The sequence below is a fragment of the Diadema setosum genome, chromosome 11 (assembly GCF_964275005.1).
Source record: "Diadema setosum chromosome 11, eeDiaSeto1, whole genome shotgun sequence".
Taxonomy (NCBI): Eukaryota; Metazoa; Echinodermata; class Echinoidea; order Diadematoida; family Diadematidae; genus Diadema; species Diadema setosum.
Genome location: NC_092695.1, coordinates 1,697,372 through 1,722,122, shown reverse-complemented (window position 1 = coordinate 1,722,122; position 24,751 = coordinate 1,697,372). Strand labels below are relative to the sequence as shown.

General features: G+C 39.0%; 1 protein-coding gene across 1 annotated transcript in view; it reads right to left on the bottom strand.

Moving 5' to 3' along the window:
• LOC140234804 (anoctamin-7-like) overlaps positions 1-24,751 on the bottom strand; it is a 62,908-nt gene that overhangs the window by 18,649 nt on the left and 19,508 nt on the right. The window contains exons 7-13 of the mRNA XM_072314841.1: positions 23,505-23,534; positions 8,297-8,469; positions 4,314-4,472; positions 3,265-3,350; positions 2,257-2,378; positions 1,545-1,634; positions 503-655 (exon numbers count right to left, since the gene is read on the bottom strand). Coding sequence (XP_072170942.1) covers positions 503-655; positions 1,545-1,634; positions 2,257-2,378; positions 3,265-3,350; positions 4,314-4,472; positions 8,297-8,469; positions 23,505-23,534 — 813 coding nt within the window. The remainder of the gene's footprint in view (positions 1-502; positions 656-1,544; positions 1,635-2,256; positions 2,379-3,264; positions 3,351-4,313; positions 4,473-8,296; positions 8,470-23,504; positions 23,535-24,751) is intronic.

Sequence of the window (24,751 nt, the reverse complement as noted above, 5' to 3'; positions counted from 1 at the left end):
AATAGAGGTCCTAATCATGGATGTGGGGAAGAAATCAGAGAATGTTTGGAATCTCTCACTTGGATGCGGGATGCGGGATGCGGGATGCGGGATGCGGGATGCGGGATGCGGGATGCGGGATGCGAGATGGGGGATGCGGGATGCAGGATGCGGGATGCGGGATGAGGGATGCGGGATGAGGGATGCGAGATGCGGGATGCGGGATGCGGGATGAGGGATGAGGGATGACGGATGAGGGATGCGAGATGGGGGATGTGGGATGCAGGATGCGGGATGCAGGATGAGGGATGCGGGATGCGGGATGCGGTATGCGGAATGCGGAATGCGGGATGAGGGATGAGGGATGAGGGATGAGGGATACGAGATGGGGGATGCGGGATGCGGTATGCGGAATGCGGAATGCGGGATGAGGGATGAGGGATGAGGGATGAGGGATACGAGATGGGGGATGCGGGATGCGGGATGCGAGATGCAGAATTAGGGATGCGGGATGCGGTCTCACCTTGCCCAGTACCAGGATGGAGATGGAGTTTAGGATAGAGGCGACGACGGACGACAACAGGAGCTGAACCAGGGTGCTCTCATCAGACAGGAGAGCAGCGATGAAGAGGCGGTAGATGATCACGCTGATGACACTCACGATCACCAGCATTGCCTGGTAGGAGAATGGGATTGTAAATACACAAATTACACTTTGATTGCGCTTCATACAGAAGTTTCTAAGCGTTTTTAATACCAAAGATACATAGCTACATACATTTACTTTTTTTTTTAAACTTTCCTAAAACAGATAAGACATGGACTAACAATGTATTTACTTGATACCAGGGGTAGACCCTTCGGTGTATACCATTACGCCACCAAAAAGCCCTGTCTTTGTTATTACCCAATTAGTGAGTAAAAGGGGACATTTAAATCTCCCCCTCTCACTCCCCATTTAAAGAAAACAACAAACCCATACAGACAGAAAGCACAGAAAACACTGAGAATAAAAACAACTAAATCTTGTTTGAATGTAAGCATTGAGTGGTACCTGAACTATAAAGGAACTCCCATTTAAGGGTCTGTGGCCTTTTCCACTACAATGCAGAGCCTAGCAAGACGAAGGTAGTAAAGAGCTGATTGGGATGACATACATGGATAGAACATTGTGACATATGTGTATGTTTACCCCATGGATGGACTGTAGCGCTCTACTGTAACATTTTTTACACTGAAGGGTCCTCTTTCATGAATGTGGTTGCAACTGTCAGAAAGTTACAATAATTACAGTTGCCATGGTAGCAGATGGCCAACAACCGCTCAGCTGCCAGTGTTTAAGTAGATACTCTGTGGTAACTTGTAAAATCATAATTTCAAACTTTTTTTTTATGTAATGGATTTACAACTACATGTAACATCGTTCATGGGTCTTTGTTGATTCTTTGTTCATTAGACAGGCATTTTACTGAAGTAGGCTCTCAAAGCAGAAAGATGTTAAGAGAGAGGCATATGAGAGGCAAAAGATAAGGGAGAGAGAGCAAAACATGACAGGCATAACTCACCATAAAGACCAGAATGCTGAATGAAGTCATGAACTTGAGAAACCTGCGATAGAATGGGTAGTACCAGTCCGGGAGATCGGATACTGGATCCTTGAAAAGGATGAGGAAGGCGATGAGAAAAATGTCATGATCATCACCAAAGATATAGCATGAAAAGATATGACACCATACGAATGAATCTGGAGTAATGTATCTTGATACAAATTATGTCATAAATAGATAATATCTCATGAAACTGAAGTTTTAATTGGACTGACAGCTGCCCTTTAAACACTTACTGAAATCCCTAATCCCCCCCAACACACACACACACACACACACACACACACACACACACACACACACACACACACACACACACACACACACACTACAAGCTCCCACTGACAAATGAAAGTGCTGTCAGCATGAGCTTTGATTAATACAAATGTTAGCACAGGTAATGTAAGCTATAATATTTGTGGACAGTCATTATTACACATGCATGAACTTTCATTTCCCATTTCTATTCCTGGACTCAAGTTAAAAGCAAACAAAATTGTGTTTACATAGCTTACATTCTTCCGCTCAAGTTATATCAGACACAACGCAAGTCTAAAAGTAGAAATTGAATAAATCCAAATACACTGTAAATAAAGGACTCTATGTAAAATATACCCGTTGTAGATACGGTAAGCTTCATAGATAGAAACTGATACCATGTATCACTTACTGGACGCTCTTTAGTGCCATAAAACTCTGGTCTGTCCGGTTCAGACATATCATAGTTGTCCACATCCCACTCGTAAGCTAACTTCACTCGCTTCCTCTTCCATAATTCCTGGAAGATAGTTCCTGAAGGAAAGAGAGGCAAAAATCACTGTTACATGGCTGTAATGTATCTCACATGAATACTGAAATGAAGATAACATATCCACCATACACACTGAACAACTCATTCATCATGCATGAAGTTACCGTAAAACATGATATATTCGCAGCAAGAAATTTTCACGAATTGGAGCCGATGGCCCTTTTCGTGGCATGAAAGTTTTGCGAATTGCCACTGGCGTTCAATGCATATATAGTGTAGATAAGAAATTTTGCGTGCATTTTAATTTCGCAAATCTTGGCGCTCGCGAAATTAGAAAGCACACGAACATTCCTCATTTTACAGTAATCACTGACACGTAGCAGTGAGGTCTATATGTACACGTATGTACACATTGTATTTGACATCACTTACATGTTGTATTATGGATGTAGGCAAATCTTTGATATAAGTACAAATTGCTCAGAAAGTCCTCATGTAAACGAATAAAACCTTCACTTGAATGAAATGCTGAGACAAGAAAGATTATCATCATACTCAGGACACAAGTCAGCATCTTCATATGATCTTTGTTGCATTTAAAACTGGTTTGAATCTTTGGCAAACATAGAGGAAGATGTTATTCTTCCTGTTGGCTTTCTGGCAGGGATGATATTGAGGTTAGTTGGAAAAAAAAAAATCAGAAATCAAAATTTTCAGGTGATTTTAATACAAGGAAAAGCAAAATGTGCATAGACTTGAGAAAAAAAAAAATCTGAAATCAGATTTAAATCTACAGAATATCATGCCTGCCTACTGGCTAAAATGTTCTTGGACTACAATTAGCCAGAAGCAGAATTGACCAAGCAGTTGGATCGGTTCTGACTTTCCTCTGCTGACAGAATTTGCGCCATTGTGAGGTTAACTTACCCCAAAGGCAGATGACCAGTGCGAAATATGGTGTCACTTCGGAGTCAAATGAGTTCTTGAAGACTCTGATAGCTGCATCAGTGTATCTTTAAGGGTAGAGGTGAAAAAGAAGAGTAGGGTAGGAATTCCTCATGCTACGCATAAATTATCAATGGATGGCAATTCATTCACATACATGTTCATATAGTTGAGTACAATGTACAAATTCAACGTAGTGATAAAGGAATATAAACTACCAACGGAAGGATGTGTGCATGATACAGCCATAGAATTTATTCTATGCAATGCAATGTCAGGTATGAATTTTACATATATCTATCTTATCTATTGGTTTTTTTTGTACCGGTAGTCTAAATGTATCGCAAATAATATTCTCACACGTCTGCACAATACACAATAACAACAGCATGGTAAAGGTGTAAGTTTTACAAGCTTTCTTACAAATTTGATAGTAGAACTGTGTGTTGACAATAATCTTGCAACCCCCAAACAACAACAATAAAACAAACGAACAAAAAAGAAGCATAATGAACAATGACTTGTCAGTCTTTCAATATTGCTGTAATGTAAAACACAAATCCTCACAACAAATATTGTTTGCCATCTCCTGTAAAAAAAAATAAAAACTGCAGGTAAATGTGTGTATGGGTCCTGCAAGCTAATAGTCTGTTTACTGCAGTGAACACAGTAGTCACATATTTATGTCATATGTTCAAACCCACATCTTACAGGATTATGCAGGGTGGGGTTTCTACTGGAAAAGGTAAACATAAATTGTGACTTTGCAACAGTGTTTCCTGTTTGTTGTATTTTTTAAAGGGGGAAAGAAGAAATTATTTTGAATGAAAAACACTGCTGGACTTCCTGTGTGTAAGTTGCTGTATCACAACTGACTATTATGCAATGACATCAATGGTAATATTTTTCCCAACCTAATGTAACACTATGACAGATCTACAGTAGATGGTGCTCAGGTTTACAACTAGTACGAGTGTTCAATGAGACTGGCTAGTGCCAGAGTATGCCGTAGCATCCTCCCCAAGGCTCACTTTGTGATTACTGATTCCCCTTCAAACTGTTGCGTGAGGTTGGTCAGCAGCTCGCGGTCATAGAAGCTGAGGTTGTACCGGGTCAAGTTCTCCTCTAGTTCCGCCATGAGAGCCCTCTGGGCTTCCTCTGTCTCTACTTCATCCAGGTAGTCATCGATGCTGAAACAGGAATGTATTGATTGACCCCTTTAAGTGCCCATGCACATAGCTTAACTTTCCTGGGGATCTTTTTCATCCAGCATTCTGTAATTCAATCAAACTTGACCTACATGTTTGTAGTTGTACAGTGAGTGTCAAATGGACACTCAGATGTAGTGGCTATGTGTCTCAGTTGAAAAGGAAGGCCATGGAGACAATATATGTAGGTATTGAGGGGATTTAGGTAATATCTACAATGTATTAACCCACTGAAGATGGACTGATTTTGCTACAACATGCATTTCCCATAGACACTTGCCTGAGTACACTCAGGACTTGTCCTCAACGGGTTAATTGACAATTGCTTGTAGTTACTAGATTTTTGTGCGAAGCAGCGAAGAAAACAATCCAGTGTGTGTGACAATTGTGAGTATCAAACAAAGCACAGTCAGGGTTAAGGGGAAAAAAGAGAGAGATAGAAAGAAAGAGAATGAGAGTGAGAGAGGGAGGGAGAGAGAGAAGGAAAGAGATAGATACAGAGAGCAAGTGTGTGTGTGTGTGTGTGTGTGTGTGTGTGTGTGATGTACATGTACTAGATGTAGATAACAAAAATAGATGTATTAAGTATGTTGGAAAGATTGATAGATACTTTCTGATGCGACTATTTGTACAAGTAATTAAAAAAAAAGTGAGAGATATAGATAGAAAGATATAAAAGCAGATACAAACAAAGGTAGGCATAGAGTGAATACTAATAACTGATAGAAGATGAACAGATAGATAGATAGATAGATAGATAGATAGAAAGATAGATAGCCAGATAGATAGATAGATAGACAGATAGATAGATAGATAGATAGATAGATAGATAGATAGATAGAAAGATAGATAGCCAGATAGATAGATAGATAGATAGATAGATAGAAAGATAGATAGACAGATAGAAAGATAGATAGATAGATAGAGAGATAGACAGATACAAGTAGGTACTGGTATTCAAGTAGATAGATAGATACGTACATAGATAAGCATATGGACATAGAGAACAAAATGCACAGAAAGTTTTCTCGCCATATTATTATCAATGCTGGTCACACTACTTTCTTTATACATCACAGTACCACTTAAATTAAAACTGACTGTGGTTTACAAGTGTACTTATAACATGTGAGGAGCAAAAAGAGAATGTAATTGAAAGTACTGGTCTGCCTTGGCAATAGGGACTTTTAGGTTGTGTGGACACAACAGTGGACAGGCCACTTGAAAGTGTGAGCCAACCGTTCCAGGCAACTGCCGTCTACGCCAGAGTAAAACCATTTTAGATTCCAGTCAACAGTGAGTACTCATCCAACAGATGTGGTGACGTCATAATCGTCATGCTAAATACAAGCTGCGCACGCTGCCCGTCCTCAGTCTGGGAGGACGTGAAATCCCTCAAGGACACATTTTCGATTCTTGTGACATACAATACGTGCCAGCATGCGCAGTATCATGAAATGACGTCATCACGTCGCAGTCGAAGTCCTGGATGCAAAATCTACAAGTCCCTATTTGTTGTCAATGCTCTTGTTTTATACACTGTAGGCCCTATGTCAAGAAATAAACATCCTTCGTAAGTTTGACTTGTGGCAAATACAAAAAAACAGTTTCAAATAACATTTCTCTCCCCCCCCCCCCCATCACTTCCCTTGTGAAAAAAAAAAGAACAAAAGAAAAAGAAAAATATTTGGAGATTTCAGCATAATGTGTTTGACAATGGCTATTAAAGCATGTTGTGCAATCATGTCGCTTTTCCACAATTCAGTCAAGATTCCCTTAACCCTAACTACAAAAGGGACATGCAGCTAATATTTCCGCTACTCTGATGTGTCAGAAGTGAAATTGTTTACTTTGGAGGTCATTTGTCACTTTGGCTAATATGATCCCCCTCTACTTCTGATTTCATGGTAACAGTTGCCAACATAGACAATGTTTGTTGGATTCTTCCCAATTTCCTGTATGAGGACAGGATAGTTCCATTTGTGACCGAGCATCACAAAACTAACAATAAGTCACAAGCTCCAATTCTACATGAGGAGAAAAAACAGGTGAAATGGTTCCACCTTTACTATTTCATATTTTCTGAAAGAGCAATCCTTCGTCTACATAATTCTTGCGTTGGAAATTGTGTTTTTAGCAGTTTCTTTGGACACATTTTTTAGTACATTGTAGAATAGGTCGATTCAATAGGTATGCCTTTATGGCCCCTTATTATTTCTTTAAAATCCTTACCAAACTTCTGAAAAGAGAATGCTATTGCTTTGAGAGTTACCATTAGTCATAAATGTGTCTACTGAGTGTGCCAGATTGCAGCTCAATGTGATAATCCCTTCATTGTGGTTGCCCTAGAGTTTTACATCCTGTTTTTTTTCCCCATTCACTGCCCAGAGCACAGCTTGGTGAGATAAAGCACTTGATTTGAACCTGAACTTCAAAGCCTCTTTTCTCAGTAAACATTTTTCCAGAGTGTGTACTTTCTGTCCATTATTTAGATAACTTGGAAAAGTATTTTTACTGAGTTATCAAACTAAAAACTTAGAGTGTGCTCTTTCAAAATCTGTCATTATCTAAAAATCCATATCTGGTGACTTTTTGTTGGTTTTAGGGTCACATTTGCTAATCTTGTCAATTCATCTGGTCGGCAGGGAGGGGGGGGGGGGTCTGCACACATTGTTTGTTTGTCTGTTTTCAATTTCCATCTGTCAAGATGGCTGGAAAGCCCACATCAGCTGCTCTGGCTGGTTTCCATGAGGTCCAATTGTATGTACTCAAGGCGGACCTCTTCACCAGGTAATACACCTTGCTCTTTACAAGGAATGAATGAAACGGGATCTTTTACATGTGTGGGTTGTAAATCTCTCACACACAGGACCTCCATTCTATGTCCTAAAACCAAGGGACAGAGTGTTTTGCTTCTTCTACTATAGAGGAGACAGTATGATAACACACAACCTTGCTCAGCAAGACTCACTGGGACTTGAACCTGAGCCCAAACCTGAGCCATTTGACTGAAAGGTAGATACGATACCCACTTGAGTCACCTCACCGCCAATTGTTAACTAGGCCTCATTAAATTAGCACCTATAGACTTCAATGAATATCTAATTTTTGAGAAAGATTAGGACTGCTTAATTTCACCTAACCTGCGGTGTGAAATATCATCAATGGAGGATAGAAATTAAAGGGAACTTTCCCCAAATATACATGTGAATTCAGTGAATGCAGCAATATTAGTGCCGTGGAACACATCAGTGACGTTTGCGGGAAATCTGACAATCCGTTGATGAAAAGTCATGAATTTTTAAAGATTCGATGCTGCCAAAGCTGGATGAGAAGACTACTACATTTCTTGATTACTGCAGAACAATGACTTGAAGAAAATGCAGCACAAATTCCACAGTGTACTTTCTTATGAAAAGTACACATTGTTTTGACTTGTTAAAGGTAATATAATTTCCCTCGCACTCTGAAAGAAGTTCACCAATTTTTCATTGTGCTATAAAAGTGACATTTTTTTTTTTGGAATTCTCTTCATAACTTTCTTTACATTGTTGTTCAGCTGTGACATCACAGACTGTTGAAGTGTTCACACCCACCGTTGGCAGCACCAAAACTTTAAAAATTCATAACTTTTGAATAATGTTTTGTCCGATTATCCTGCTGCATTCACTCATATCACATGCACATATATATTTGGGGAAACTTCTCCTTTAAGAGCTTAAAGATACATAGCATCTAAACCCAAGAAAGTGGTTTCTCTGGGATTGGATGGGTGAAAATTATGATCATTCTTCTCATCTGCCTACCTGAGAAAGAGTCCATAGCCCCAGATAGCCAGACCCAGGAGCATGGGGATCCAGAGCTGAGCGGCAAACACCCCTGCCCAGGCAAAGTAGAAGGAAATCTTCTCTCCAAAGTAGTTCCTAATCTTCCACAGCGGCTGGTACTTGAACCAGCGACACCAGGTCCTCTGCAGCTCCTGTAGGAGTTCCAAAAAAAGATTCCAGGATTCAGATAATGGTACAGGATCTCCTCAAGATCTTCGCCCTCTACAAAACATACAATAGGCTCATTCACACACACAAAAAAAGCTTGATTCAAATGACTATTCAACTGGCACTTTTTTTGCGCGACTATTTTTGAAATGTTGCAGTTCTAGTGGTGCACAGATCACAATTAGAATCTCACTTAAACAGTCATGATTCTAATGTCCACACACAGAAAAACCAAACAAACATGGTTTTTGCATTGTGATTCAAATTGTGACCAAAATAATTACAATTTTTGAAGACTGTGTGAATGGGCTTAGTATCACTGTGATCTGAGACATTTTTTATTTTTTACTCACAAGACATTTGCCAGTACTTATGGTAAATGAACAACTTTAGACATTTACTTGTATAGCAATAAATTCTTTATAATGGCTTTAATTGCACCTTCGGAAGAAAAACAAACCACACGACACCCCTCCTTCAGTCGACAGCAGAAACTTAATTTCCACTATGAGCACAACCTCAATACCTTGAATACAACAAAAACAAATAAGATCAAAATACATGTATGTTTAAATCAAAATAATATAAAAAGACTCTTGTCCATTTGAAGGTCAGTAAATCTACAATGTAACATGACAAATTTGTAGGAAACTTTGAAAAGAGGCATCACGGTTGCTCAACTGTAACATTGCTTGTAAACACGCATAGTAGAACTTCTTTTTCAAGTCCTACTAATGTACATGTATGCATGTAGGTCCTATGCAAACAGTACTGTACTGTCATAATTCATAAGCAAAGATGGCTGCAATGAAGGTCATACAGTGTACATAAGATCTGTATAATGTATTGTGCAAGCATAATATTCTGCATGTGTGGATTTGTAAGACAATTTCAAGAGTAGCTACCCTAATTCTCGCTCAAAAACAAACAAACAAACAAACAAACACAAGATGGAGAAAGAAATATCCCGTTGTTACAAGCGGAGTCAGTGACTTGCCATCTGAGAAATGACATGCATTGCATTCGCATCAAGGGTAAATTGCAATTATATAATAGCTTGTTCATTCAGTTAACCCATTCCGTATGGGAACTGAGTGGCCTGGGTATCAAGTGTAAATGGGCATTTCAGAATTCAGTATCGAACGGGTTAACATTTGTCAACTTGCTACACAGTGAGTTTTGCTGACATCCAAATATAGTACAAATTGCATATTTGTCATCATTTGTCACAACTGTTCAAGCCTTTGCAGATATGTTACATTTCCTCTGCCCTAAATGAATAAAAAAAATAAATCTTTGCATATTCTCCTTCGAATCAAACCAGGCAGAGAATACACATTCTCTTCAATGAAAGGAAATCTTGCAAATGATGTTTGGTCCATTCTCAAATTTGATTTCAATTTCAAAACATCCATGACAACATCAACAACAACAAACTCACCAAAACAAAGAAATAAAGAAACAAACATTGTATATTGTATTGTAAATTGTATATTGTAAACTGTGATATTAATGTATCGATACTGTTTTGGGTGCAATAGGTGGGTTGGGGGAGGATGGCCTGAGGGCCTAAGTCATTTGGTTGGCTCTTTCCAGACCCGGGTTGCACAACCTGGTGCACCCTTAACTCTCCAGTGTGTGAATGACAATAAAATTTGATAATAATAATAAACAGAATAAGCAAAAGAATGAAAAGAAATGGAAAACAAACAGTGTATGTACAGTTTTTAATCAAACTCTAATATTGAAAGGGCACAACCAACATCATGCATGTCATGATTGGATAGTCACCATAAATTTGACCCTGCAGTTTGACCCTGCTGTAGTTCTATTATTCCATGTACGGTAAAACTAAATGAAATCACCTGTATGCACCACACCCCTTTAACTCTAAAGCTGGTATCTCACTGAGCGGCGAACGTTTGCAAACGTAGCGAATTTGAGATTCGCCAACTTTTCTGACGAATGTTTGCGAAAAATCAAAGTTCGCTTCTGCCATTAGCGACAGTTAGCGACTTTTAGCGATGTTTAGCGACAATTAGCAACACTTCAGCGAATGTTTGCGAAAGTGTTTGCGAAACACAGGTGGCGACTATTAGCGAATGTTAGCAAATGTTAGCGACAATTTTGCAAATGTTAGCGACAGTTTTGCAAATATTAGCAACTATTTGCAAATCCTTTGCAACAATTTTGCGAAATGTTCTTGGACCTAGAAAAGTACCAGGTGATTATGTATAGTCAGACCCATAAAACGAACGTAAAACCTTCCACTGAATTCAGATCTCTTGTGACAACCGTTCAAGATGGATTTCCAGTACATGGAAATACATTTCTGCCAAGAAGAGGCTCAATGGGTTGCTATCCTTGAAGAGCTGCTTTGTCAGGCTGCTGCTACAGTTATTGTGCAGCATAAGAGAAATAAAATAAAGAAAAACAAGAAAGGAAGAAGAAAAGAAAGACTGTTTGGGTCAGAGAGTGGTTGTTGCAGAGGACAGACTTGCAGCAATTACATGATGGAGATGTCAAGAGCTTCAAGAACTTTCTTAGAGTGGAACCTTGTCTGTTTCAGAAGCTTTTATATAGGAACCATGTTCGCTAGCACTGGCGAATCAAATAAAAATGTTTGCGACACCGTATTACGACCGTTTGCGAATTCTTACAAGTGTTTTGCTAATGTTTGCAACTGTTAGCGAAAATAAAAATTCGCAAAGGTTCGCAAAGAAATTTTGAACATGTTCAAAATTTCTTTGCGACAAGAAAAACTGTTTGCGACAATAAAAACCGTTTGCGAACTTTCTTGCGACTGTTAACGAACCTTATGCAATCCTTTACGAACCCTGGCAAAATCCCAAATTCGCTACGTTCGCAAACGTTCGCCGCTCAGTGAGATACCCCCTTAAGTAGTTTCCAGCACACTGGTTGCAATATCACTCTGTTTCGTGTGACTAATAAAGCAAAGCTGTTTATACGCTTGAATTATTACTCCTTGAGAATGTCATACCATGGAAGTTCGAGAAATGGAGTCACAACAGTCTTATTCGCTTTGATCCCATGCTCGAAGACGCTACTCAAAAATATTTGAAGTACCAGTAATGTGTCAAACTGGATCTGCCACTCAGATGCGAAGACAATTGACTTGTGTCTCATTGCATAATCACCAGCAACTTTCCAAGGAAGATATATCTATGTGATGGTAATTACTTTTCGCTATTCCTACTTACAAACGATTAGCCTTTAGACAAGGCCTCGTGGCTGAAGATTGAGACTAACTCGCCACACCGAGCACTGCGAGAAATGGGTGAACGCGAGACCGAGTGGCGCAGCCACGAGGCCTTTTGAAACCTGAGTTTTTTTCCCTACCGCCTCCCGACAAAGGTGAATATGAATCATTCATGTATTCATGAGTCAGAGCACAGTTGGTATGCTAATGAAGACGTGTCAATGCAGCGCTGGCAATGCAGGCAGCTACGGATGAGCGAGCCGCCGACATGCATTCTTATGTGTATTCATTAGATGCGACGGCGTGGTCTGCAATGCGGTCGCTGATTGGATGCTACCCTATAGGGTAGCAGAATCGGCAAGAAACGAAGCTCAAGATAAGAAATTCATGTCAGGTTTCAAAAGGCCTCGCGGCTGCGCCGCTCGGTCTCTCATTCACCAGTTCTCTCACAGTTAGTCTCTTTCACAGCCACCAGGCCTTGCCAAAAGGCTAACAAACAATGGGCCGTAGACAATGGTAAAGGCACGGGGTGCGCGAACAGAAATTGCTCAAATATTGCTGAAATAGATATCAAAATTACTCGACTGTACGTGTCTGTACGCTAATCTGGCATATCAATTTATAAAGAACTACAATGTATCCTTGAAGATGATACCATATCAGTTTCATTTGGCGGAAATAAGGAGAAAAGTGATAAAACCGGCTTTCCATGAGGGTAAAATTTCAAACACTTTCACAAAATACAGCTAGATTTACACTTTTGCACATATTTTCGAACGGAATTGACTTTTGTTTTATATGCTTTATCATTAGGTGAAATTTCATTGCATTTGATATATAAACGAGCAGCATATACCCGATATTATGTTAGCGTAAAAAATTAATCTTCAGAATACTCAGAAAGATGGTGGCTTCAAGCATCGAACATCAAAGGCACAAATGCACCTGTGGAATTCTTTTGTCCATCCATAGCAAACTGACAGCTGATTAAATAATTATAGTCAGTTGTAACTCCATCTCTCGAACCTCCATGGTCATACACCCTAAATTGATTCTTTCCATCTGCTTGCCTCCACCCACACATCACTCTTTGTTTTTTGCTTCCATAACGTCTGCGCGCCATGGAAAACAATACCACTCATGGTACACTGTATACATGTCAACTGTTCTCATTCCTTTGATAGACAATGCAATGCCTTGTATGTTTCCACTGCTCTGCACAGACAGGCCTGACAAAACACAGCATGATAAAAATTGTATGCTACCCTATGAACTGAAACTACGAATGTAGGATGCAGCTTAATTAAATATTCCAATGCACAGTCATAAATCATGTTTCAGTATCACAAAGTTGTTGTCACAAGATACCAATCAATCTTTGATCTACTGTATACCCTGTTATTTTCGTGTACAGATATCTTTGTGAATGAAGAGGTGATAGACATTTTCGCAAGATGTTCTTTTTCCGAATCGACATCGACACAATATGTAGTTGGAGATGCACATTAGTGAGTTTCTTAGCCTACCTTTAGCACTCTCCCTCCCCCTCCCCCTCCCCTCCTCCCCCACCCACCCGTATCTCATCATGACCTCAATGTACCAGATGTGAAATAATGACTGACTCATGCTCTGTCCATTGCTCGATTCTCTTATAAATTCTTCTTTTTTTTTTTACCTCCACCAAGGGGGGAGGTTATGTTTTCGTTACCGTTTGGCCGTAATCTGGCAGAACTCCCTAAGTCGATTTTGGTCGATTTTCAGGTTTTGAGTGTTTTGTGTGTTTTTTCTCATGCTCTTTCAAGTGGGCCAAAAAATAAGTTGTGATTCGGTACAGAAAGTTATTTTTAGAAAGTAATTTTGGCAAAATTCCTGAGGAGAGAGGGCGATTAATCTGGCAGAACTGCATAAGTCGAGATACGAAATGAATTTTCCGATGTTAATCAGGCAGAACTGCGTAAGTCGACTTACGACAAAGCTTGGACCAAGGTGTTCCTGCATCCCGCACGGACATGGTATATCTTAACACGCGCGTGCGCGACCTTGGTAGTGACGAACGCGCTGCGCGTTCAAGCTAGCAGTGCCTAGCTAGCTAGACACGTTACGTCATACGGCGCCGGCGCGGCTACGTGTATTGTACACGACGACAGTCACGCTAAAGCAATAACCCTCGTTACTCTTGGGGGAAATTGCCACTTTCTTTCCCTTCATAGACTGGCAGGCTTCAAAACAGGTCAATATGCGGTATGCCTTACTATTAAGTTTTGCTACAATCTAGTGTTTTTTAAGCCTAGAGCATTTCTAGGTCTAACAAACGTTATAGTTTGCATCTTGTCTGACATCACGCTCCAGTCAACTTTAGGCAGCACTTGTCCATTGTTAGTGTACGCGAAATCAATGTAATGTGCGGTAGCGTAGGTCACGCGAACAACAATATCTGTGATCCATTGACCATAGCTTCTTATTTTGTTTTTCATTGTAATAAGCGGTAAGTGGGCTTGGATCTATGGGATTGATCTCGAGAAGTTTAATGAATATCTAGGATACCGTCCATAACGATGGCCTTTTCGATCCAATCCTACAAACGTCAGAAATTGACCAATACTAACACTTTTACACTGGTTACAGTTTACTTTTTAATACCGGTACCGTACCGGTACTCCCAGTAGAGTTGTGCAGTAGGGGCCTATTTAGACTACTGGGGCCTACCGTTACTTAACTTAGGCTGAATCGCTGGTTAATCTGTCTTTACTCAGTTTTCTATTTTTCTAGATTTGAATCGGCTAGACATTCTTGAAGTCTGTAATATGAAGAATCTAAAATCTACAGGTTAAACGCTAAATTATAACCATTTAGCCCTAGAAATAGATCTGAAACTTAAGATTTAGATCTGTGATCTACATTAAAGGTACTAGCCCACATTTGCACACCCACGAAAATCAAAACTGCATAAAACAGGTCCAATATGACTTCAAGTACAAGTTATAACAGTAACATACCTCACCTGTTGCTCTTTGTCTATACCATTCGATAAAAGAGAGAAAATCATTGTTTTAAAATCAATTTTCAAACAGGGTCAACCCGACCCAAAATCGAATTACGAGCGCGGGCTAGCTACGTACTAACTGCGACCAGCCCCAACGTGCAGCGTTGGGGCTGTGCCGTTTTCACATTCAGATCGAGGAGTTGTACAAAATGGGTGCCGTTTCGGCGCTATATTTCCTTAATTTTTCAACAAAAACTACTAGGAATACTTACATGGGTCGATTAAACCTAAATGATTAATTTCGGCGACTGTTTGATGCATTTCATTGCTTATGATGCAGAAAATGTTGTCTTATAACGTGAATATCTTCAGCTCACCGATGCTCACTGAAACTCACAATCACTTGCACAGGCGCACAGCATGCATGCAGTGCAGTGCATTGAGAGCATGCGTAATGCGTACTAATGGATATAGCAGCAAGTCTCTCCACTGTTGCACTAGGGCGGCTAGGCTGCTTATTACTCCTAAAAGAATGTAGAAAATTTTGCAGTTTCTAGATAAATGGGTGAGAAAAACCAAGTCGAAAAGGTAATGTATTAATTGTCACTGCATTTATGATAGAAATTTAGCCGTGCTTCATTTGTGAAGTCGCCGTGAATGTGGCAGTGATTTGTGCTCCCGCTCAGCTGCGAGGTAGCCGCCAGGACCGCGCCGCAAGGCGCAGTCTCCGGGGCTAGCTACTAGTACGTACATGTAACTTACACTATCGCACGCAAGTAGTACGTACGTGGACCGGAGCTAGCGAGCGTTATACACATGCATACGGTGCATTTTCATTTATTTTTTATGAAAGTAATGGACTAATTTGAATGAAATTTTGCACAGGTGTTACTGCAATCATACCCAAACTCCATGCTAACTATGAGACCAATTGCTGCAGGTTTACCAATGTGGGCTAGTACCTTTAAGTTGACTATTACTAGAGACCCTAGACATTATAGGCTATTAGACTTTATAGACTTACCGTTAGTCATTAGATAGGCAGGTTAGGCTTTACGTTGTTCTTAGATCTACTATAACATTAGGACTAGGCCTAGATCCCCAATAGACAGTCTAGCTGTAGATTTATCCCCTACCTGGATATAGAGTCTAGATCTAGAGTCTAGACTAGAAAATCTAGAAACTAATTTTCATTGATCTACTAGTCTGTTATAATGATGCCCCAAAATAGACGTCTGGATGTTACATAGACCTAGACTAGACAATCGAGTAGAAAGAGTTCGAGAGTTCTCGTACGTTTTAGGCCTGCGTAGATAGTAACGGTTAGAACACTACTACCCTAATGTTAGTACTGTAGTGACAATTAGGTCTACAGTAGGAGTCGACACAAACGAGACCTAGGCTACAGTCTATTTTTTTTTCTAATAAAGCTGTCAATACTCTTTTAGTCAGGCCTAACCCCTAGTATTCTTTAGTTTAAATAGAGTTTGGGCCTTCAGCCAAACGGGTCTAGGCATACTCTTACTTCGGGCATAGAGTAGGATAATGATGAGATCAGTAGGCCTATCGTATGCAGATTCATACGTACCGCTCTACTAGTCTCTAGAAACCTAGATGTCTAGTGTATCGTTAGGCCTGAATAGACTACGGTCTAGACGGTCTACAGTGTAGTACCTGTAGTCTTGATGAACAATATAGCCTAACATCTAGAACCTAGTCTAATATTATTCTTAATCCAAATGCAATGCTTCATGAGATTGACAATAACCCAAGCAGCAGCCAGGCTTTTGATGTAGCAGTACTTCTTGTGCCGCTAAATAATACTGAAACATGAACACAGACTGACAACATTTGGGGAAAGCAAGTTATTTTCCACATACAAATGAATGGATAAAATGAAATTAAATGTGAATCAATAATGATGACTTTATACAATACAAATATTTCAAAAAAAATTGTACTCGATCTAAAATATTCATTGTTTTGACACTGCATCCGCTGAATAGTAAGGGGGTGGATGGTAAAATCCGATAGACAACCTGCAGAAAATAGACCGAGATACGTAGTTCTGGTTGATAAACCACATGTTTATCAGCCAGAACTGCTTATCTCTAGGAGATACGCAGTTCTGGCTGATAAGCACGTGGTTGACGACAAAAAGAGATACGTAGTTCTGCCTGATGAAACACGTGCTTATCAGGCAGAACTGCGTATCTCCTAGAGATACGCAGTTCTGCCTGAAAAACCCCCCGCATGGCCAAAAACTTACGCAGTTCTGGCTGATCAACTTGGGCACGTGACCAGAGATACGCAGTTCTGCCAGATTACGATCGCAAAAATTTGGCGACGATTAATCTGGCAGAACTGCATAAGTTTTTTAAATTGGTAATTTTTACTACTTGAAAAGGTCAAATTGTCATTTTTTTTGCTGGAAATAAATTCTTTAGACTAATTATGACCAAGAAAAGAGGAAAAATGCAACTCATCGTATCTCACTTTAGAAAGGTGTAACATTGAATCTTTAAACCCAATTTCTGGCGTAATGTGTTTTAAAAGGAGATACGCAGTTCTGCCAGATTACGGCCGCGATGGTTTGTGTGTTTGTCCGTGTGCAAAATAACTCAAAAAGTTGTGCACGGATTTGGATGAAACTTGCAGGAAAGGTTTAGAATGATACAATGTACACGTAACAATCGATTAACTTGGTAGTGATCAAAGAATTTGGGGGGAATTTATGAAGGATTTTTGACATTTCGGCAGGTAGGGTCAATGAACTTGGGAGTTCAGGCTGTGCGTACATGTGCCTTGAGGTTTGTATGCGCGCACTAAAGTGCGTGCTCTAGTTTCTGCTAGGGCGAGGCGCGCCGTGCAGGTGAGGGTTTATGACGTAACAAAGGCTTCTATATTGGGAAATCACGCGACTTTCAGCACACAATGCTATAAAAGTATGTATGGGTGGAAATCACTGATATCTCTATGGAAGAACAAGATCAGTGGTGGAAATGAGCTGCATGCTTGGCGGAGGTCTGCGCTCTCAGAGTGCTTCTCTAGTTTTCAATATTATCATTATTTTTTTTTAATGAAGGAAAGTAATCCACTGGAACAGCAATAATGATAATAGTCCCATTGGGCTGCTGCTCGAATTGAAACCAACAAACTACAAAACAAAATACTGTAGATATTCAGTATTAATAGCAAAATGCTCAAGGTATGGCAAGAACTTTAAAAGAAGGAACAGAAGAACTTTACATCTAGAATCACTGCAACTCACTGCAGCTTCCCTCCATAAAAACAATTCGTCAAGTCAATGAACAAGAGACAGCACGTCCACACTGACTTTATGAGCTGAAGAATTTGTGAGTCACATCATCCAGGGTACAGTGTTTTTGACTCATAAAATCATATGTCGCAAATCTAGACATTATGTTATTGCCGAGATAGAGAAGCGAGGGTAAAGTTGATTTATTGTTTATATCTGAGCTGAAAAAGAGAGCAACTCTCTTGGGGCTGTGGCATGCTTGCATGGATTGTTATCAATCTCCAGTCATTTCAAGCCCTGATACATGTAAATCAACAATATCAAAGTGACAATAGGCTCTTACCAGCCAGGGCCATATGGTTTATTACGAAAAGGGAAAGAAAACAAAAACAAAAACCCAGAGTTCACTGCACTTTTCCATCACAGCTGAGCATATGTTACAATCAAATGAAATGTACTTTGTACGTACATGTAGCTGTGCCTCTTTCGGTCATGCTTCTCAATTCACCTCTTCCATTATTTTGTTTTTCAATATATACCAAAGAGTTTTGTTGTTATGTTTATTGTTTGTTTGCATGCTTGCTTGCATGTTTTTCTGTATAACAAGTCTTTCTCGGGGCCTCAAAAACTATTACAATATTTCATAAATAGGCCTATGTATCATTCTTCATCTACAAGGGTATCTCGATGCACAATGCAATTGAACTGTTCTACTGGACAAAGATAAACGATGACTGAAATTAAGTGTTCCAGCCATCAGTAGACCTACCACGAGGTCCCCATGGGAACCACATGTACATGTACCTTATGAATTTCTGTGCATTTCCTTTCCTTCACAATGTTCTTGCCAAATATAAATCATTTCGCATCTTGAGAAAAATTATGACAGGGTTAATTGTGTGAAAGGGGCCACATCTGGACGTCCAACGAGAACTGAGATCTTTTCCAAGCAGGTTTCTTCAACAAACAATACCACAAGAGTTTCCCTATGCTGGATCTAGAGAAGATGTCATCTACCATCACTGGTTTCGCTCTTCTGGGCCAATGTTATGGAGACATGTACAATTCAAATAAATTTGATACTCTTGTATGATCCCTTCTATTAAAGCAACAATCATACAGGTCTATTTTTTTTTTTAAAGAAAATATGAAGTTGACAATTTGCCCACTCACTATTAACATATCACCCCTTTAGGGTCACATAGAGCCACTACTGACATTGTTAAAAACAACTTAGTCACCTCTATTAGTAATAAAATTTGTACGTTAATACAGTATGTACAGTAAAACTTGGCTGTACTGCTTGTGACTATTGAAAGAGATGATGGTTAGAACCAACAAAGCTTTGATCCCAGCACTATCTCTGCAATTTGGACAACTTTGTTCTTTGAACTTTGTATCAATCTGCCCATAGGAATGACTCTTGCCAAGTCTAATCAAAATCTGATCATGCATATTGGAGGTGAAGATGAAAGTGTCAAACTTTATTCTTTGGGTCTCCATCCACACCTACACTTAGATGTCAAATGAAGCTCATACCACAGACACAGTCATGGACAGCTTTCAAATTCGTCACTCCAAACACAATCACAACTTTTAAAGGAGCCCTATGGGCCCTTGGCTATGTCAGGTGAGCTGGCAAAAAAAACAAAAACAAAAACAAAACATCACCAGCAACAACAACAAAATCAAAGAAAAAAAAAAGATCAATCCACTTCACATTGAGAATTTTGCATACAATGCATGTGTGAAGAAAGCGGGCAACCTATAAGCTTCCGTGTTCTGGAGATCATATCATAAGTACAGAAATGAATCATATGTCAAACTAGAGCTTTCATCGCACTGCCAGGTTAAATTTCTTTCGATACCCTAGTATACATTTGCTATGCATTTGCTATGCATGAACTTGCATGAATTTTGTACAGGTATATCAATAACACTTCAAAACAGACAAGACAAAAAAGAAGTAGTGACCTTCCATTAAATCAGATGTTACCATGCAACACACACACACAGCTGTGGTGTTATCATGCTTTTGTACTACCTAGTTTGCACATTGCACTAGTTATTTACATGAAATGAAAAATTAAATATGCCTTGCATGTAAGGTAATAATAACACTAATTACAACATAGAGATGCATATGAAAATCTAATTTGAGATCTTTCATACCGGTATTCTCTCTGTAAATCCTGTACTTGCGTATATCCCTTTGATTCACAAAAGAGTATCCAAGAATACCCCCAGGTAGCATGAATAATGGGATTTGATTTTTGCTATCAGCCAAACATGTTGCAGATTTAGTCCACTGTCTACCAGAACACATACACTGAAGGCTACACTAGAGGTACAGACAGAAATTGGCAAGGATAGTGATCTACTGTACACTTCCTCATGATTCTAAGTTTCATTCTCAAAAGGAAGAAGAGAAACTGATCGATGTAAAGCTCATTAAACAATCCTGTAGCATCTACAGGTTTCTTGCAATATCAACATCTTGTATTTCCTGAAGAAAGGAAATTTCATGCTGCTGCATGGGTTTTAAAGATGAATGTATTCAATATGGAGACCAATTCACAGAGTGAGGTGACACACGGATGATAGGACTCGGGCAAAGAAACTTACATACTTTCACACGCCCCCACATCCAAAGCAGAAACACACACATGCACATGAGGCCCCCTGCAGATAGTTAAGTGATTTTTGAGAGGTGTGACCATGGGGGGTTCAGGGGGCCAAAGGGTTTAAAGGGATCGTATAGTTTTGGTTGAGACCTACTTTCAGGTTTCTAACATTTTTTGGTGAGATAATGAGACACCTCTTATGAAATATGAAAGAGCATGTAATTCTATGATGAATTCAATGTTTATTTGATGAAAATTTGTTTTGAAATGGCTGGGATATCCAAAAAAGAGCGATTACGATCGCTTTGTTTCACTTTGTTTTTGGATGTTTCAGTCATTCCAAACCCGATTTTCATCAAATAAACGTTGAATACCTCTTAAAATGGTATGCTCTGTACTATATCAAAGTGTTTTCTCAGTATCTCGCAAAAAGTTAAAAGCCCAATTCTCATCTCCACCAATACTGTACCATCCCTTTAAGCCACAGACCACTGAATAATGCATAATATGATAATGTCACTCCAGTTCATAGGATATCATGGGTGAGCTGATAGCACAGCAAACATAAAGGCAGGACAGGGATACTATAGAAACTAGAAATGTAATATGGCGACTGGTATGCCTCCACCATAATACATGGTTCTCCTAATAGGTCTACAGTACAATGTCTTGACAATGTGTGATGACAGTTTCACATAACTGGCAAAATATTAAAATGACAGGTTTGTCACAAATGTGTTGAATGTTCACTTTCCTTGAACTATACACTGTGTAGGTTTAAGGATCGCTACACTGCCTACGAGCACAAGTATTTGTGGATTTGAGGATTTTTACTTGACTTTTGACCCTTTTATAAGTCTCCACATGCATTGAGTAATTTTCAAGGTATGGAGAAAAAGTGTAATTTCAGTATTTCTTTGCATTTTAACCTGGCCTTTGACCCAAGACCTTTGACCCCATGACCCTAAAATTCCCAAGAGAATCAGTGTCACATAGAACATGCATAAATATGTATACTGAGTTTCATGATGACATCTTGAGTCACTTTCGAGATATTGAGAAGTGAAATTTAGCACTTTCACATGACCTTTGACCTTTTCACCCTTGACTTTTGGGCAAGAAACTCCTCAGAAAATCTCTTTTGGGTAATACATGTATCTATCAAGTTTCAAGAAAAATCTTCCAGGTATTGCATAAATATGACGGAAATGGTGAAATTTTGAGGAGTTGACCTTGACCTCAGACCCCCCCCCACCTTTGACCCATGACCCCCACATTCCCTAGATAAACACTGCTAGTCAGTACATGCACTATGCACTAATTTCCATGAAGATACATTGAACCATTTCCGACATATGGAGAAAAAAGTGATATTTTAACATTTTCATTCCACTTTTGACCTTTGACCTCAAAACTCTCTCTGGAGAATCTTTATTTGGTATTACATGTACAATGTATACATTAAGTTTCAAGGAAAAAACTGTTAGGCATTGCATAGATACAGGGGGAAATAGTGAAATTTTTAGCATTTGACCCTTACCTTTTGACCTTTTGACCTTGAGCATGTGCACCCAAATGTTAATAGGCACAACTTTGTCCACTCATGCATACCACTATAGTACATCAAGTCTCATTACGATACCTCAAACGTTTTTTTAGTTATGCTGTCCACAAAATTCATTACGGACGGACGGACAGATGGACAGGACTGACAACCCGAAAACATAATGCCTCCGGCGACACTTCGGGCGGAGGCATAAAAAAAAGAAAAACAACAACACTGTGTTCAAACAAGAATTCATAATAATGGCTGTATTCTTTATAATGAGGGTAAGCTGTATGGATGTCATGCAAGAGCACGTAAAAGTATTATGATACAATGTACTTTCCAAGCATGCATGAAACAGGATGAGGGGGTTAGTACTGGGAAAATGATGAGGTTAGATTACAGATGATTCAAATATTGAACAATATTGGGAGAACTGGGATTTAAAAAAAAAAAAAAAAAAGTTTAGCCCATTATTACATCACCATGAATCCAAAAAAAAAAAACCCAAAAACAACAACAACACAAAAGATTGCACAGGCTATTCAACCAGAAAGTTTTAAAATTATGCATAAAATGTTTCTGGTTAAAAGTAATTTATTGTCAGTTTTCAATTATTTTCTGAAATAACAGTCCTTCTGTTTTACTTTGAAATGTGGAAATACAAACTTTTGTGTACTATTTTACAATTTTGTGATTGTTCTTCCAGATTTCCATGGATCCTTGCTTTTTGCTTTCTCCTCTTTATTCCAATGGGGCACATGAAAGAGTGCATCACACGCTAATGTCATTTGTCTTTTTTTTTCAGTCTGTCACGAGGTTAGCATGTTCAAATAATCACACACAAAAAAAATTACATTTTGTACAAAAGTAGAAGAAACTGATAATCCTCCACACTGTTTGCCATATGGAGTTACAGTGTATGTCCCATAAACAATACAGATGAATCAATGTGCTTCAATGAAAGCTCAAAGCTTTTTTTTTTTTTTTCTAATACTGATATTCTTCGAGATTGAATTTCACTTCTGTTTTTTATCACTGATGTATAGACAAAAGCAAAGTATAGCTTTGCCACAATCCATCTAAGATTTGTACAAAGTAAAGAATCTCTTCTTTCGAAATTTGATAAAACCTTACATAAAAATAAAAACAATGCAGAAACTTTTATTGGTTTTATGATGAAGATCACATACTTGAATAATCACATGCATGGAACACTCTTCATAGGAAACCTTTCAATCAAACATGACCAGCATATGAAAGGACATGCATGCATGCATGGGTACATTAGGCATACCAGCCAGTGGGCATCTATGGATAACTAAAAAATCTAGGATGAAACAATTCAGAGACTGAGAGGAGTTCTATAACACACTCAAAGACTTACAAAGCGACTGTCTTTCAACAAGAGCTCTCCCTGTTCAACAAACAAGCATACAATTGCACATAAAGTTACCACATTGAGCAATCAACACATGATTAATTGATATTGTACAGCGTATGTCTGTGGCACATCAACATAGCAAATGTGCAACTTGATTGACAGAAAAAGATTATTAACAGGCATCACATACATGCTGAATGGGTGCAACACAAAGAATGAAATCAATTTAGAGATTTTGATGACAAACATACGCAAAATGCCAGCATTTAATAATCAATCATCTCCTTTAACCCTAGCAGTATTATCAGCGATATGATTATGTGCAGTGTACTATTACAGTTCGACCTCGATTATCCGGCCTCCTTTTATCCGGAAATCTCTATTATCCTGACGCGTTCATGCAGTGAAGGACTATTTTTTTTTTTCATCCAAAAATTGAGAAAAAACAGTGACTTTCATGGATCTATTTCACTAATTTCATAAGATGTGCAGGATAGGTCTCTCAATATCTAATGAGGTAAAACATGTATGATTTTCACATAAAGATATACTCTATTTTTGTGAGGAAGGGACTACAATTTTGCACAGGCTAGCATAGATTACACCACAGTTGCGGGGTATGCTACCTGCCTAGCTGCCAGTGCACTGGGACGGCAGCTTGGATGGCAGCTATATTTACATTAACATTGTGTCTCCCATATCCGGCAACTTCGCTTTATCCGGATGAGCGCCAGTCCCGACATGGCCGGATAATCGAGGTCGAACTGTATACAACATCATAAGAACGTGGGCTTGAGCAGATTTAAGACAGTCCCCTGCATTAGTCATGCCGGAACACTAAAATAATGGCACTTTATGCTTATGATCCCCAGATTAATACAAATATTCAAGCAAACCAAGAAAGCATCATCATAAATTGTGCAACACAGTTGTTGGGACCACAATGGTACAAAGTGTATAGGAAATGATGGTATAGTGCCGGATCCGGTAGGTACTCAGATTTTAAAATTTTGCAAGATACTGTATTAATTAGAAACCACTGATATGCATACAATTCTAAGAGGAATTAAAAAAAAAAAAAAAAAAATTATTTAATAAAAACAGTTTTGAAATGGCTAAGATATCCCAAAACAAAGCAAAACAAAGTGGTCCTAATAAGAGTTGGGTCCCAGATACTACTTTTTTATATTTTTAACATACAATGTATACTCTTTGTGGCTTTCAAATGTACCCTGGTGGGGAGCTAATGA